Below are 17,390 nucleotides of genomic sequence, written 5' to 3' on the forward strand. Positions count from 1 at the left end.
TTCCCCACCTACTCTGCGCGTGCTCTGTAACGACTCCGAAGCATATATATGTAGCTCATCATCACCAGCCTGTCTCGAAAACTGTCTGTACAATGCGTAGCAAAAGCGGCACTAGCCTAGCATAGCATGTGGTGTGTTAGCCAGTAACACGCGGACCAAAAATGAAATGAGAGTGTGGATGTAACTGTCATATCGTGTGCCTTAGTCGACCAGCGTTTGAGTGGACGCCTTTCTTTCGAAAAAGAAAGAAAGAAATGCCCAACGGTGGTTTACTGGCGCGTTTATGTTAGCATGCTAATGCTAGCTATCTAGCAGTGTGGCTAACGGGAATACAGGAGGCAAGTCAGCAGACTGACAGGAGGCAGCCAAGGTGGGTGGAGTCGAGAACACTGTAAAAAAAAAAGGAGATTTTATAAATGTAACAGCAGCATTTTAGTTTTAAAGCTCCCCAGTGTATGAGTAATTTGTCACTGTTTAATTAAACATTAATTAATGTTGTTTAAGTGCCATCGTAAGGGAAGGGCATTGTCAATATGAAGGGAAAGTTGTTGCTAAAACGTAACTTTTCACAAACTTATTCCTAAAAAAAACAACAACATAAGTTTCAATATTTTACATTGGTTTTTTGCTTCTAACCCAATATGATAACATTTCAAAGAACAAGTATTGAATAATTGAACGGAGTAATGGTTTTACTCTGAAATGAAACTTTACTCTGAAATGAAACTTATGTTAATTCCATTTAGGCACTTATTGTAGACAACATGGGGATAAAAATGTCTTTTTATGTCATATTTGTTTAAGACTTTACATCAATAACGCAAAGTGTTGTATACTCCATTACCAGTTGCAGGGATATGTAAGATAGTACAGTTCCTATTACACTAGCAATTCTCTACATCTTAGGATGTCAGCTTTTTAAAAGCAATGATGACTCAGTAAATGATATTACGTGGGGAGAGATCCGCTCTTCTTAATGTGATGTTGCATTGTCACTTGGTGGAACTGAAATCCAGCAATGAGTCACTTTAAGAAAATGTTTTGGCAGTCTGATAATTTGGTTATAATGTGAACCTTGCCATCAGTATGCAATCACAAGCTGACTTGCAGTGAATTGTCATTTTTTAAGTCATTTTTTTAGTGCCCTTAAATTGTTTTCACACTTTTTTATTTTAGGTTGAGATTATTTTAGTGTTAATGATGTGACCAGATGTAAATGATCTAGCTTGGGCCTTTTGGGAAATTAAGTCTAAACTGTCATCTTTTGTGAATTGTAAGGGATTTTTCTGATGATGATTCCTAGCTGTCACAGACAACCCAACCTTTTCTATTTTTATTGCTACATCACTAGTTTGTGTGATTCAACAGTACTGTAATTGTTTTAACTTAAACCCAGTCATGTGATCAGTGTGTCACCATACACCAGGGGATTTACTGGCTCTGTACATGCGTCTGACACATCATGAAAATCTTTATTTTGATTTCTCTGAGCCTTTTTTGGCTGTAAAGGTTCTGACAGGCTCTGTTCTAATTTTCTTCTTTGGTTTAGATGAGTAAAGTGATTCAAACAACAGCTCTGCATTGTTTTCTTATTGCATTTGTGTCTCAGTTATGTGCTTATTTAATAAAAAGTACTGCTAAAGAGTAAAATTGTTGCTCATACCCACAGTTTCTGTGTATTCTGCTGTTAAATGTGTTGCAGCATGTTGCAGTCATGTTTCTTATGTCAGTTACACTAAGATGTCCTTCAAGTCTGATGTTGTTCCTGTCACGTCAACACACTTCTTTCTGCAATTTCGTAAACTACATTTCTGTCTACTCAACACTTCCTGCTCTGTCAGTTTAGAGCCAACTTTATGTTTGGTACTGAAAAATAACAAGTAGCCCATCATGAACACAGCACAGACACCACTTCAATATTTATGTTTAATCGTGTGTAATTGTGGACTTGCACTTAGCTATTTAACTTTTAGAGCTCAATAATATCACCATTATTATTTTACTTATTTTGTTTCTTGTCCTCCATCATAGATTTGTGTAAACTTGGAGCAATGGATGGTGACTCAGAAGCCCCTTCTGAGAGAATTCTGCTTGAACCATACAAGTACTTGTTGCAGCTACCAGGTGAGTGTTTCTACATGTCAGTGACTGCAGAGTGGTGGAAGAGACATGTATGGATGCATGCGGACATGCAGCTAAAGCATAGACTGCTGATGCATTGTAGAGCGACACTGAGCCCTGACCTGTTCATTTTCTGTTCGTCACACTGGATCATAGCATCAGCAAAATGCCTAAAATGATGAACATGATGAAAGGCTGTAGTGTACACACAGCAGACATAAACTGCATGTGGCATTGGATGAGAGTTCATCTTGTCGGTCAACGTTAACACCTAGCTTTGTATTATTAGGAGTTGCTCCTTAATTCATTTGTGTATGGGTATGTTACTGCAGTGGCAAAGTAGACTTAAACTGAAATGGCTTTAAATTCATCCACTGTGACATATACAGTTAGTTTTTAAGCAAACTATTTGTTTGACATGGTGCATTTGAAACAAAATGACTGACTTATATAATATTCAAGCTACAAATCTGTATTTTGGCAGCAGCATATGGCCTCACTATGTTAAAAATGTTCTGTTATTCAGACCTGAATTACATTTTTCTTTTTTTTTCCTTTTTCTTTTTTCATTTTAATGTTTCACTGCAGAATTTGTCACATTGGTTATATGTGGGGCTGTGATTCACACATTGATGACTCCAAATGGTAATAAAATGGTAAAAGAAAATAGAATTTCAATACCCAAAAATCAGCAAGCTTTGCATAGTTCTGTTCATGTATTTTTTTTTTTAATTTTTTTTTTTGGCTAATTTGACCAAGCACTTCCTTAGCTGCTCTTGAGGCGACAGACTTTGTTCCTTCAACTTTGATTGGTCACTCTCTGTCAGTGGAGAAGGGACTGTCCTGACACCAGAATTTCATTTTTGGTAAATAGGACAAGTCCTATGGGCCTCAGTTAGTCGGGATGTTTCCTCTTTTGCAGTGTCACTGTCATTCAGGCCCTCAAGTTGAGATCATTATAAGGTCTTACAGCAAACATTCTCATTAAAGGAAAATTTCTGTGTTTGAAGTATGTGATGTTTTCTCATAGATTTGGTGGACATGAATATAAGTTTATATAAAATTGTACCCTCTCCTGAAATTGTACTCTCTCCTGTTACTATTGTGGATGTGAGCACTCAGCTGGAAACGGCTTTACAACAGAATCCAATGGGGTCAAAGAAAAACAAGCCTTAAACCTTGCTGCTGAACAAATAGAAAACTTCCTGTGCTTCAATTTAGACCAGCCAAAGGACATTTCTTCTCATCTTTTTCTTTCCATTTCAAAGTTACTTGAGTCACATCCTGCCTTTGCTGTTGCCTAAACAGAGTTGTGTGCTAAGGCTGACCTGCAAGTTTACCTGAGAATTGGCTCTGCAAGTATAAAAAAAGAGAGTTTATCTTTATTTAGACCTTTAGATAGCTGCTTGTGATAGGTGGGATTGAAATATTTTAATTTGTGCGAGGCTCTTTTACTCTCATTGTTTCTTGCAGAACTCTGTCCACAACAGTGAGGGTGATATCAGTGTTGTGCTTTCTAGTTATCAGAGGTGTGGACTCCAGTCATATGACTTTGAATCAAGTCAGACTTCAGGCACAAAGTTTTTGATTTTACTATTGATTTGACAAAATCAAAAAAGGCTCGACTTGGATTTTAGCACCAATGACTCGTGACTTCACCTGGACTTGAGCCTTTTGACTTGAGAGTTGATACCCCGTTTTTTAAAATTATTTCCAGAAACTTCCAGAATCAACTAACAATACTTATAATCGTTCCCAACAAGTTGACACTTTTTACCCAGATCCAGTCTGAGAGCATCCAGTCAAGTAGCAAGAGAGAACCTTGAAGAACTGATATCATGTTACTGAGAGCCAGTTGTAAAAAAAATAAAATAAATAAATACCAAAGATAATTTTACTCACTGACAAAAACTACGGTGAAAGAAAAATGAATTGTGGTATGTAAAGTTTGCAGGTTAAAAATTAGTCAGCAAACTTGTTTTAACAAATTAATACAAATGAAAATGTATTCCGGATATCTGTAAATTTAATACATTATACATTTGTTGTTAAAATGGCATTAGATTTAGTGAAGAGTGCCTTATGGCTTGTTTGGGACTTGAAACTCAAAGTTTAGGACTTGGGAATTGTCAGTCTTGACTTGGGACTTGCTGTAGTTGCATAGACTTGAGACTTACCTGTGACTTGCAGAACAATGACTCGTCCCACCTCTGCCTGCTATATTGGCTGGAATTATTACAATAAAACAAAGGCTCTAAAATAAATCAGTTATTCAAACAATTTATTTTTCACAAGGAATCCTATAAAATACAATTCCAGAGAAACAATGTAGTTTTCCTTTAAACCTTGGTTTAATGTATGTGGTTACCACCCACCAGCTGTGTTAATGTAAACCTATTGTCCATTCTCAAATATCAGTGACATAATGACCCAAAGAAAAAATGCTATATAAGTAAAGTAGAATGAGCAAATGATTTGCAACAGAAGTCATTGTGAAGGATTTGCTTAAATCCTGTCTTTTCCTTTGCATACTACAGCCGGCATGTCTTTGCCTATTACAACCTGAACTTTTCTTGTCTGCTCTTTTCTCAGGAAAACAGGTGAGGACAAAACTATCCCAAGCCTTTAACCACTGGCTCAATGTCCCAGAGGACAAACTGCAGGTGAGTAATCGGCCATTTCAAGCCTCTTAACATTCAGAGTCATCTGATGTTTATTGTCGTAGACAGGTCCAGGAAGGTGAAATCATGCCGCGCTCATTCTGAGTAGGCAATTTATTTTGTAATGCAACCAGAGTGTTCTGTCAGCTGAGTTGCTCCTAACTGAATGTAAATGTAATGCTTGGATGTGGAGCTTAGAGCATCCATGATTTATTACAGGAGGTCGTTAATGCAGCTGAAGATCAAATGGAATAAAATGGAAAATGTGGGCAATGCTTTCAAAAACAGGACAATTACCCCTGTCTATATTTGTTTGATGATCTGAGGCTTTTTCTTACTGCTAATTTCATGAATTGTTGAAGGTGGATGCATTTTGTTTGCACATATAAATGGTGTGGAAACTCACCATAATTATAGCCAAATACTAACGCTGCATTCAACCAAGGGGACAGAAGAACTCTAAAACAAGTTGATCAGCTAACATGTTCATTTAAACATCCAGCAGACATGGACCATAATTATCATTAGATTAGGTTTGGTCTTTATCAACTGCTGAGACAAATATCTGAATTTAAAGTTTGCTTGATGTCTCATTACCTGGTAGACAAGTTTGTCTGTGGTTTGGTGCAGAGCAGGTTGTGCACAGTGTGGTCTGATTTCTTTCTTTTCTGAAAATTGTTACTCGCTGTTGCAAACACATTTAAGACTGAACCACACAGTTAAGATGTGGGGTCCAAAATTAATACAATAAGCTAAAATATGGAAAAAAGTTCTGTAGACCTGCAGACTTCTTCATACAGTTATTTGTTGTGGATTTCTTTTTACCAGTGACCCTGTTTGTGTTGCATTTTGTCAGGCAATTAACTGTTTTTAAGAGGCGATTGATTGTGAGGTTTGACTGCTTTAAGGCTCAGAAGATTTACCCATTTTCAAACCTCTGAATTGCCGCCCACATCTCACATCGCAGGCTTTGTGGGTTTATACTTAAGCTGATGAGACTAACAATATCTTTTGTTGTGTTCATATTTCTACACCAGACCATTTTTATGACTCAGACCCCATTTCAAGAACAGCACTTAATGATGAAGGTACAATTTGCATAAAAATACAGGCTTTAACCAATGAAATATGTGGAAATACCTGTAGTTAGTATTGTTTAAAGAGAATCACTGATTGGGCGATTGATGTATTTTCTTTTCTAAATCATGACGTATCATTCAGGCTTTGACACTGATGACGTCTTTCCCTCTGTGAATGTATTCATAATACTGTTTGCTCTCTATTCTTCATTTCTGAAAAGGTGCTCACTGACAGGGTCGCTGTTACATCTACTGTTTCATTTCAAGGTGTCTCATGACTCAGACCTTTCAAGTAGCTCAGTGGTGGCATATTAATAACACCTTTATTTAACAATATCATAAAGAGCACTTCTCACAATTATGTTTAAAAGGAAGTTAAAAGAAAAGTTAAACAATGCAAGCTTACAATGCCATTGTTGGTAACAATTTAGCAGAAACATAACACAGTCATCAAAGGCTTTCAAAATATGCTGATTGTTGTGTTTTGAGTGTTTTATAATATTGGTGTTTTTTGACAGTTTAACATGTCAATACCTAAAAGAATTTTATGTTTTGGGTTGGGAAGGTGCCAAGCGACAAGTGCAAATAATGTGTAAAATGGTTTTAAAATTAATCAGTTTAGATTTAGCAAAAGTTCTTTTGCCAAAATGAGTACGGCCTAATTTACTGAATTCACATCACAGTATTTTCATTCATATCAGCTGCTATCTGCTGTTCGGGTACTTGCGTTCAGTGTCCTTGAGTTACAGTAGATTTGCACTTTTAAGGTTGACTTAAAAAGGAAAACACTATATTGATAATAGGGCTTCAACAACGAATCGCTAAAATACGTCACTGGCTGTGTCGCGGGACTGTTTACACAAATACCGATGGGAGAAACCGGTGTTTTGAAGAGGCATGGCAGCGGCAGAGACAACGTTTTATATGAAAACAAAAGTTTGGGAGCACTTCACGTTATGCAAAACAATGAAGTGCGTTAGCTGCAAAATATGCAAAAGTTACACGACACGGCATGCAAGCACGACGATTATGACGCAGCATCTAAAACGAAAGCGAAAGTGAGGAGGAGGAGAGCTCAATGGCAGGTAAGAAAACGTAACGGTATGTTGTAAAAGCTGTCAACATTTAGTTTTTGATTTGTTTCATGTTTGATATTGTAGTTATTTATTATTTCTAATTTAATATTATTTTGACAGCTCAGGGATGTTCAAGCAACCGCCTGTTTATTCACTGCACTTTTTGTACAGTTGTCAATGATAATCTGTTTTTGAACAAAGGGATGGGAGAAAAAAATGCTTATTTTATTATTATTTCTATTTTAATTGTTTTAAATACGATTCACCGCTTAATCAAAAAAATAATCGACCGATTAATCGATTATCAAAATAATCATTAGTTGCAGCTCTAATTGATAGTAATGACTACAAACAAAATTATACTGTGTATTTTTTTGTAGGATGTCTATCCGGTCCATTAAAGGTTTTAAAATCTTCAATTCAATTTTATAAATATGAGACCTTAAAACTCATTAAACAGTCTTAAACTTGAATTTGTGAGGTCTTAATTGCCATAAACTTTTTCCATCATTTTCATCATTTTCCATACTTTCTTTACTTTGTTTTTGTCCAAGTGATGCAAGCTCTTGTGTGTTAAAGATCCACATAATGTAACAAATTGTTAAACCTGCTGTTGAACCTAATGCTGTCTTTTAACTTAAAACTTGCACCTACGTGTTGGAAAAATGTGGATTGACCGAACTCACTGTAATACCCATATATGTATATAAAGCCTAGCTCTGCAAGGGACAACATATACACTACTTAATTTAATACTTAACCTGCAGAGCTTGGAAGGTGGCTTGTCCAAAAGTCAGTCTCAAATTTGGTTAAAAATAATCTTGAAAGATCATCAGTTGCAATAGCTGCTGTTTGTAATTCATGGGTATTCAGGGAACATAATGGGGCTAGTCACCACAATTTTTAGTTCACTGTGTGCTAATATTGCATGATAAAATGCTTTTAACACATTATTTTGGAAGTGGGATGATGATAGTAGTTTCTGCTTTTTGAATGAAAATGTGTAGGTCATTGTTTAACTTTACAGTATACTCCAGATGGTGCAGTAAATAGTAGTGAGATGGGAATATTTGTATATGTGTATATGGCTCTACCCACTGTGTGAGACGACTGCTTTTTCAGCTTCATGTGTTCCCGATCACCACTGTGAGCAAAGGATTAGCATGATTCAAGTCACAAACCTACGCCCCCACTCATCCATTTCAGTGTTGTTGTAACACATTCTTGGATGCTGCCTGATTAGATTGCTACAGACATATTGAAGAGCGTGCACAGATCGCGGGCTGATTGGCATTCCTGCTTTTCTTCAGTCAGATTACTTTCTAATTAGCCATTTAGGATTTATTAGTTTTATTGAGCAGGGCCCTCGCTACTGTTCACTTGAAGAGAACAGGCCGTTGACCTTATTATACTGACAGCATTAACATTGTAGTGGCTGAATACTGGCCCTTTGTCAGGTAATAAAAATGTGGAGACTGTACTTTTCTGAATCTACATGCCTTTTGCAGTGCAGAATGCTAAGTGCTGTGCCTGTCAGGTCTCATTAAGTTTGCCGTTCAACAGGTTTCCCTTTGTCCTGAATGTTTTATAACCCCCTCCCCAAGCAGAGGAATCCTAGTTCTGCTGCGAAGCTCAGAGGTCGCGCTGATGTCTCCTGTGGTCATTTTTATCTTCCAGTGCACAATTAAAGTCCTCCCCCAATGTGATGTGCTGACTGGTTTTAGGCATCTGTATAAAAAACTAGGTGTATGTTGTGAGTAATAAAGTTGTCAGTATCTTCTGAGGAATTATTGAATATTATAAATCAATCCTGTCATGTCAGCCCTCCTCCTGCTACAGCATCCATCTCACATTTTGCATCAGTAGAGATTTATTTAATCATACCCTTCACACTGCTGCTATTACAGTGGGTTGCATGTCTTCAGATGAATTAATTCAATTTGCAAAGGAGCGACTCAATATTCATTTTTTAATATTTTCACATCACATCTCGCTACGTTTCTTGACTGAATTGCTGACATTTCCAATTCAGAAGCACATCCTCTCCTCGAGGCTACAGTGACACGTTACTGTAGAGTTTTTATGTTTGATCTGATTTTGATGTGTGGCAGGCTGGCAGATCATATGGCCGACATTCATATGTAGATTGTACTCAAATCGCCTTTTGTTCTCCTGATAATTCCACTTTAGACAGGATTTCCATGTTTGGCATATCAAAGAACTCTCTCCCCCTGTGACTCCCTTGGTCTCCCCTTTGCTCGCTCCATGTAGCAGCTCTGTAAACTCCTGCTGAACCCATCATGCAGACTGAGAGCACTCCTCTCGTCATCATTAGCACACTGCTGCCAAGAAGTCGCCGCCATGGAAACAACCGTGCCTTCAGATAGATGGAGGCAGTGACAGTGGCACACTGTCTCATTCATTTTCGCAATGAATTTTTTATCAAACCCCCATATGTGCTTCTCTACGCTGTAGTACATAACAGGTTGTGGAGGTTTGGGAAATTCCCTCTGTACACATCAGTTGCTTCACGACCTTTAGCTGACTGTGCTCTGCTCTCTGCGACAGTGTAGAGAGGTTAACTTTTATATATTGTCTTCTGTCTTCTACTTTGAAAATGTGTCATTCAGGGGAATGCCTCAGGCATAGAGCTTCTTGTAGTTTTTAATATGAGTGATGCAAAGTGACTATAATGTAGCTGCCTCCATGAGAAAATAACAAGGCAGTGGGTTGCAGGTTAGCATATCAAACATGATATATGGAGCAACTCAGAACTTCTGGATGATAATACAAGTTATAGACAGGTCAGATGTCTGGATACAGCCTGTAGTGTGTTAGAGGGTTATCGTTACATGGAGCAGATAAGTTGTGACAGCAGCAGATTGTACAACAGTAAAGCCAGGATCAGGTTAGACAGTATATTTGTTTTACTTTTGTAGGGTTTTTCCAAGGAACTAGTTTCACTGCAGTCATTTGCCAGACATAACTCAGCTCATGATAAATTTAATTAGTTCATGACAACTTTAACAATAGCCACACTCATTAAATATATGACATTGCTAAAATGGCTCCTCTGCTCTTTTCCCTGTATGTTAGTTTTATTTAAAGGTATACTATGCAGGATTGTCATTACTGTTTGTAAACATGGTCGCCAGTGAAAGTGAAAGTAAAAGCCAACCCCAGAGAGAGTGCTCGAGGGATGAAGTTTTTCTGTAAATGCCTCCGGTGTAGAGCTTCCTGTAGTTAACATGAGTGAGGCAGAGTGACTACAATGTAGTTGCTTCCATGGAAATTAGCATCGCCCTACTTCACTCATCAAAAAGCCAATGGGAATTTTCCATTGGAAAAATCCCATTGGCTGTGCTTAAATGCCAACTCACTTCCAGGTTTTAGAACTCATTCTCGGGGCAGTCGCTTCACTCTAGTTTTGTGTTTCACTTCATTTGTTTCTCTTTGATGCTAGCTGCTTATTGTCTGGAACCTGGTTGCTACCTTCTTAAAAGCCCCGACCTCACCTGAGAGCTGTAGGTGTACACAACCATAAACATCCCAAACACAGATAATATGAAGAAAATAAAGATGGCACATTCTCTGCTGAAAAATACACTGCTACACGTTTCTAGTGGGTAATAAGTTATGATTACTTTTGTATGAGTCTATATGTTGTTTGAGGTATACCTGGCTGCATAGTGTTTTATTGTTGTATTGTTGTTGTTTTATGATGACTGTGAAGGTGCTGTTTGTCTCTGGTGCAGTGACTCTCCACATAATGTAAAAAAAAAAAATGCAGAAAAACCCTGCATTGAATGTTAGTTTAAAATTTACAGACTCCATTATCTACATTGTTTAAAATTGTCTCTGACTTCACCACACTGCATCAAACAAAATGCAAGACAATTGATGAAGACAAACTGTGGGGACACAGCATCAGCAAACAATATTTAAAAACCACACAAAGCATAAATCCCAGATTAAGATTATACAGAGGCTTCCTGAGCATTTTACACAAATTTGTAAGGACATCTGCCATATTTACTAATAATAATACATTTTATTTATAAGCGCTTTTCTCAGCACTCAAGGACACATTACAAAGGTAAAACAATTCAAGTCATATTTGCACATTGAGACTGCTTTTCCAGATGAATGAGGAAGCATTTTTGAATGACACAATGCAGTAGGCGTGGTGTGTGATCATGTGGGATGATCATGTTAAAACCTTGGCCAGACTTCATCAGTCCTGCAGGATGACTCAGAGGGATTACTTTAGGTGCTAACCACCACCAGGCTTATGTGTGCATTGACTTGTATGTTTCAGAGTTATTTCCCTACAATATATGGACTGGAGTGCATGTGTTTGTAGTGAAGGAGTCCCTGCATTCTTAATGGATCACTGATTGTTGCTTTGGCAAACAGAGCGAGTTCCTGCATCAGTAACCTCTGGTGATAATCAATGAAGTCTTGCGGAGCACTGAAGGCACTTGGCACTTAAACGGCAGAATTACACAGCGACAGTCTGACTAATTTGTTTCCTTGCAGACACTCAAAGTCCAAAACTTGAATTGTTGGTGCTTATGTCTGGCTTTGATAACTGCTGTTGTTATCTGCGTCTTCAAATCGTGTCTTCTTGATTGTGCCCTTGTTCCTTTATCCTGACAGGGAATTGTAATTCACAGAGACGGCAGTCTGTTCGCAGTAAACCTTTTGAATCCTTGAGTATGTTTTTGGCTCCGTAATATTCCATTTTCTCCTTCATGTGTGCATTCATTGTAGCTTTACCCACACTCCCCCCTTCTCTTGTGAGTGGCTCACTGAGGTTGCAGGGTGAGCGAGTGTCGGGACCCTGCCGAGGGAAAGGTTGTGTTTGCCGGATAAACTGCTCAACTGGCCCAGCCTTGGCCATCTGCCTGACCCACTGAGCCTCTCTTTGTGCTCCCCAGCCCCATACAAACAGCTTTCATTACCAGGCCACACCACTTGTCTTTTAAATCAGCAGAGCACTCCAGCAGGCTGCATGGCCAGTTCAAGACAGCAGACACCTGATGGCAACCGAGGCTGTTTTGTGTCAAACAAGGACATGAAAGAAAGACAGTTTAGGTTATCAAAAATGACATCCTCTTGATGGATAGAAGATGTTAAACATTGCTGTTTGCTAATTTGTCCATTGTCTACATAGCCCTTGGGGGTCATACTCTATTTGGAACATGTCACACTTGTCGTTTATGGCAAAGGATAAGTTCTCTGTCTACTTTATTCTCTCTCTAGAGGAGGTTAAAGTGCTCTAAGCCCTGCAGTGTTACCTGTTATTTCTTAACCTTGTGGATCTGAAACTACTCCAGTCTGGAGTTTATCTTTGCTGAACTCTTCATTCTCTCTGACTGACTGCCTGGTTTGTTTGAGCAACAACAATTTTGTCTGCTGACAAAGACTCTTACTAAAGCAGTGCAGGCAAGAGTGTAACCATGGCACCCTCTGCTGTATACAAGTTGTAATACATAATTTACACAGATCCCTTGACAACTTGTTACCATCTGTGTTGACAGTCAGGAGTAGGGAAAGGAGGTTTTCTCAGCACAAGCATCATTAAAATAGTTACTGAAAGTTAGTGTGACTAAACATAAAAACATGAATTAATATGAAATGGAAAAATTGATAAGATATGTATTGTTAATTTCTGCATAATGTTATTGTGTATAATGAAATTTGCTTGCTTCATGTTCAGGTGATCATCGAGGTGACTGAGATGCTGCACAATGCCAGTTTGCTCATAGATGACATTGAGGACAGCTCCAAGCTGCGGCGAGGATTCCCTGTGGCTCATAGCATCTATGGCATCCCCTCCGTCATCAACTCAGCCAACTACGTCTACTTCCTGGGGTTGGAGAAGGTGCTGACCTTGGAGCATCCTGAGGCTGTCCGAGTGTTTACTCGGCAGCTGCTGGAGCTGCACAGAGGTCAGGGCCTGGACATCCACTGGAGGGACACCTACACCTGTCCCACTGAGCAGGAGTACCGCAACATGGTGCTGCAGAAAACTGGAGGACTGTTTGGTCTGGCTGTGGGCCTCATGCAGCTCTTCTCAGATTGGAAACAGGACCTGAAACCTCTCCTGGACACACTGGGCCTCTTCTTTCAGATCCGCGATGACTACGGCAACCTGAGCTCTTGTGAGTACAGTGAGAACAAGAGCTTCTGTGAAGACCTTACCGAAGGCAAGTTCTCCTTTCCTGCCATTCATGCTATATGGTCGCATCCAGAAAGCACGCAGGTGCAGAACATCCTGAGGCAGCGCACAGAGAACGTGGACGTCAAACGATACTGTGTGGACTACCTGGAGAAGGTAGGATCGTTCGCCTACACCCGTCAGACTCTGCGGGACCTGGAGGCAGAGGCCTACCGCCTCATCAGGGAGCTTGGGGGAAACCCTCAACTAGAGAGCCTCATCAAACAGCTCAGCCACATGCATCGTGAGGCTGAAGCTGCGGCAGAGTCCAGCACTGAGCCACACTCCAGCCAGAACCACTGACCTCGTCCACTTTTCAATGCTACACAACTCACAGAAGCTTTGCTAATTCACTCAGTCCCTCCAGGATTTTGCAATGTGGCGTAGCAACAATTAGCACAAATTCAGCTCGTTCTTGTGAATTCTTTGCAACCTTGCAATTTTATCCATTGATTTCCAGTGATTTGATCACTGAGCCCCCTCTTTGCCTGATCTCTCTCTGTTTATCTGAAGACTACTGTTACACCAGTCACACACAGTGACAGGGATAACTGTTGTCATCAGATGGCTGACATAATGTTTAGTAACGGGCTTAATGACTGCGTCGAGCCATTTGGGGCGTTGGGAGCGAACAGTACCATAACGCAAACTCATGTACCCTTATTTTATGTCAAAATTGGCTCTGAAAATGCATTATTTCAGGATGTGCATCCTATGTCATAGTCTGGCGATCTGTCCAGGGTGTACCCCGCCTTCTGCCCAATGACAGCTGGGATTGGCTCCAGCCCCCCCGCGACTCTTACGTGGACAAGCGGTTGCAGAAAATGACTGACTGACTGACATCCTATGTCATGATAGAAAAAAAGCCTAAGAACATTACACATTGTATCAATTTTTTTAAGATAAGCTGCTGTGTAATCAGGCATTTTAGGCCACAACAATCACAAAACCAGCCCACGAAATGACTCTTCACTAATTCAGATAGACATATTCCCAAAAAGCTCAACACACTCTGATATGTTACATCCACAAACTATTTAATGAGTCACAATTAATAATCAAACTCAACTGTTGAATTCTGGTAGACAGCGTTAACTGCATTCAGCAGCTATGAGACAGAGAAGGAGCCCCCAAATGTTGCCTTTCTCTTTTGTGTGCTTGACGGCATCCTTCAAGTGTTGCTCGACAAAACACACACCACCAATTTTTGTATCCAACTGTAGCAGTGCAGTCAGTGGAAGAAATACATTAAGAAAGAAACTTCTTGCATTCGTTTGCTTTTTGAAAATGAAAAATGGCAAGACGGCAACAAAGCTTAAAAGCCTTCCTTTTGATGTGTACTACACTGCATATAAATGTATTTTTTTATGTTCTGTCACCAGATGAAAATTGTTTATCTAAAGCCGCTTGAATCCTGTGCGTTTTCTTTTTTTCTAAAGTCCCTGTTTAAAATAAGACATCTCTCTCGAGTGTATGATGTGTGATTTTGGGATCCTTGATCATTAAGCCGCCAAGAGTGCCAATCCTGTAGAAAAGACCTCTGCAACTCAATTGTCTACTTGTTATGTAACACGCCGGCATTATATGCAAAGTAGTGCTCATGCTTGTTTATGCTCGGCTGTATATGAATACTCTGTTGATGTTTTGGTTTATCCCAGACTGCGTTTCCATCTGGTTCAGATTCAGTACAGCTCTTCAAATCTATATTGTGTTAGGGTGATTCAGTTATGATATTTATACATAGACACTGTGCTGCAGTTGCGAACTTCTTTGCATCTATTAAATACAAAAAAGATAACCTGTAGACTTGTCTGTCTTCTAAAACAAAAATTGACATCTCCCTGTGGCATCTTTTTTTTTTTTTAACTGAACATGTTTGATGTAAGGGGGAAGAGAGGGACTTTTCTCTAGAGATAAGCAGCACCATCTATTGAGCACATGAGTGTAACTGAAAATCAAGATGTGAATGACAAAAGCTCTGCACTGGACTGAATGTCTTATCTAGGATCCCAAACATTTACTCTATGCACACACACACACCTAACACACCATTACAACACACTGAGCCATCATTATCCTCGGTATATATTATCTTAAGCCTTCTCCTGTTGCATCAGATCCATGTGTTTATTCTTCAAGGCAAGCGATACTTTTGCAACTCCGTGCTGAATAGTGCTGCCTGTGAAGCGCACCGGCTGATGCAAGGTATTACACAATTGCTGCCACGTGGTTTCTTTTAAGGAACCTTGACTGAGCACTCACGCTAGCTGGTTGCTATGGACGTGGCTGGCGTTTGATTGTGAGTTAGGTTTGAAATACAGGGCACCAGCCTAAATCCTGTATTATCTGCTGCTTGTGTTAATACTGTTGAGTCTCTCCTCAGCTGCTGTGGTGGACAGAGGCTATCTGTCCCAGACAGCTCTTTTGACTTACCGAAGCTCTTGCTCTTGACAGCTGCAGTTCAATTAATTACGTGACTTTCGGATTGAATCGCGGGCTTTTCTGAAAATACATCTATTCGTCAAAAAATGTCAAATTCTTGATAATCCAGGGCGAGCCGGTGCCTCAACTAATTTTCCTTCCAAACAGCTACAAGTGTAGGGAAAATGCGATGCAAATGCTTTTCTGATTTGATAAACAGCACAGACCTATGAAGTGGCTTTCCTAGAGCCGATTTAAGTCCATCACAATAATGAAAGCTTCTAACGGTTTTTTCTCTCTCTAGGTTGACGAGATTGATTGTCTCCACCCACAGCATTTGAGTTCTGTTTGAGAGCTAAACAGAATAGCTTTTGTGTGAGGAGCGACATGGCTCACTCACTGTCTCCCTCATCCTCTGCAAGCTTTGGATTATTTATCACTGGGTGAGCACTCCAATAGATATTTCATTAATGTTATTTATTGCTATATTTTTTTTAAAACCTCCCCTTGGACTGGGCGATAAATCGATTTTATCGATTAATTCGAATTTGTGGGTTCAGGGCGATTTTTAAGAATGAAAATCTCGATTTTCGCCTCCGCCATACGTTCCCCAAAAAAAGACAGTCTGGTCATTCATTCGGAACTGGTTTCGGTTTTGCGGTGTCAGATCTCGAACACACCACAGTCCGCTGCAAAGTTTATTTAAAGGCTGTTGCAACTAAACACTTTGTTTCAACATCTCAAACAGAGGCAGCAGTCCAGGGGGACAATGTGTCTCACTCTGAGATGCACGAGACCGCGTCAGCCCACAGACAGCTGGTAAAAAGCAGCCGACATTAGTGGAAGCGTTTTCCCGCTGTGTCCCGTATGACAGGACACCGCTAAAAATCTGCAGTGTTTCCTAACAGCGTTAACGAGACTAGAGACCCCCCGTGCGTGTGCGCGTATTTGGATACTAGAGCGCAGCTCGTGCCGCACATTACTGCCTGAACCAAAGTAACTGAGCCCAAGTGATTAATTTTACTATTTGTGCCTAATAAAATCAATCACACCTGGCTGATGACACAGCTGATCGATAAATCTATCAGAGCAGACTGACAGCAGCGCATTGACAGACCTCTCACCCAGCTGCTCTCTGCTGCTCTCCTCCTTGTTATCAGGGGCTGATTTAGTGATTTGGGGGCCTGGTGCCCTCAGCCCAACTCCATGCTTTGATTTCACTCATTCTCTAAGTTGGAGTGATGGCGGGCTGTTGGCAGCTGTAGAAGAAGTTCTGCTGTTCTCTAAACCCTCAGCGTAACTAATATAGACGAGTGCAGGTGATGTAGAAACACCGAAAGCAGTTACTGATACAGCTGTGCTGCATATTTCCAAAGATATGATACGAATGAATTCATGTAAATATGTTTTGTGAATTTACTGCAGCCTTTAGTGTTAAAGACAAGTTTGTTTACTTTAACCCAAAATGGGAAATTCAGTTTGCCTTTAATTTTTACTGCTAAAATCAAAAGCAACATTTGTTTTGAGTCATTTCTTTGTCATTTGTAGTTTGTTTTAAAGAAGGAAAAGAAAAAAAAAAGATTAAAATCATAAATCAGGTTTGGTGTAAAAAAAATTGGAGATTTTATTTTTAGGCCATATCACCCAGCCCTACTCCTCACTGAAAATAGATGCTGCTGTGTTTGTGCGCCTTTATTGATTTCAGTCTTTGTGATGATTCAGCTGAATTGAAATCTTACTTTTGGAATTCGTATTTTTTATTTGGTTTTCATTTATATTTTATTAAATTACACATTTTAAAAAAATCTTA

At 39.5% G+C, this 17,390-nt stretch overlaps 1 protein-coding gene across 1 annotated transcript; it reads left to right on the plus strand.

The window, feature by feature from the left end:
* The first annotated feature begins 64 nt into the window (after positions 1-64).
* On the plus strand, positions 65-14,957 carry ggps1 (geranylgeranyl diphosphate synthase 1). Its single transcript, XM_042502080.1, has 4 exons — positions 65-370; positions 2,032-2,124; positions 4,714-4,784; positions 12,659-14,957. Exons 2-4 carry the CDS (start codon positions 2,052-2,054, stop codon positions 13,460-13,462), a joined length of 948 nt encoding a protein of 315 aa, XP_042358014.1. The 5' UTR covers positions 65-370; positions 2,032-2,051; the 3' UTR covers positions 13,463-14,957.
* Positions 14,958-17,390: the final 2,433 nt, after the last annotated feature.

Source organism: Plectropomus leopardus, chromosome 15 (assembly GCF_008729295.1).
Source record: "Plectropomus leopardus isolate mb chromosome 15, YSFRI_Pleo_2.0, whole genome shotgun sequence".
In the NCBI taxonomy this organism is placed as follows: Eukaryota; Metazoa; Chordata; class Actinopteri; order Perciformes; family Serranidae; genus Plectropomus; species Plectropomus leopardus.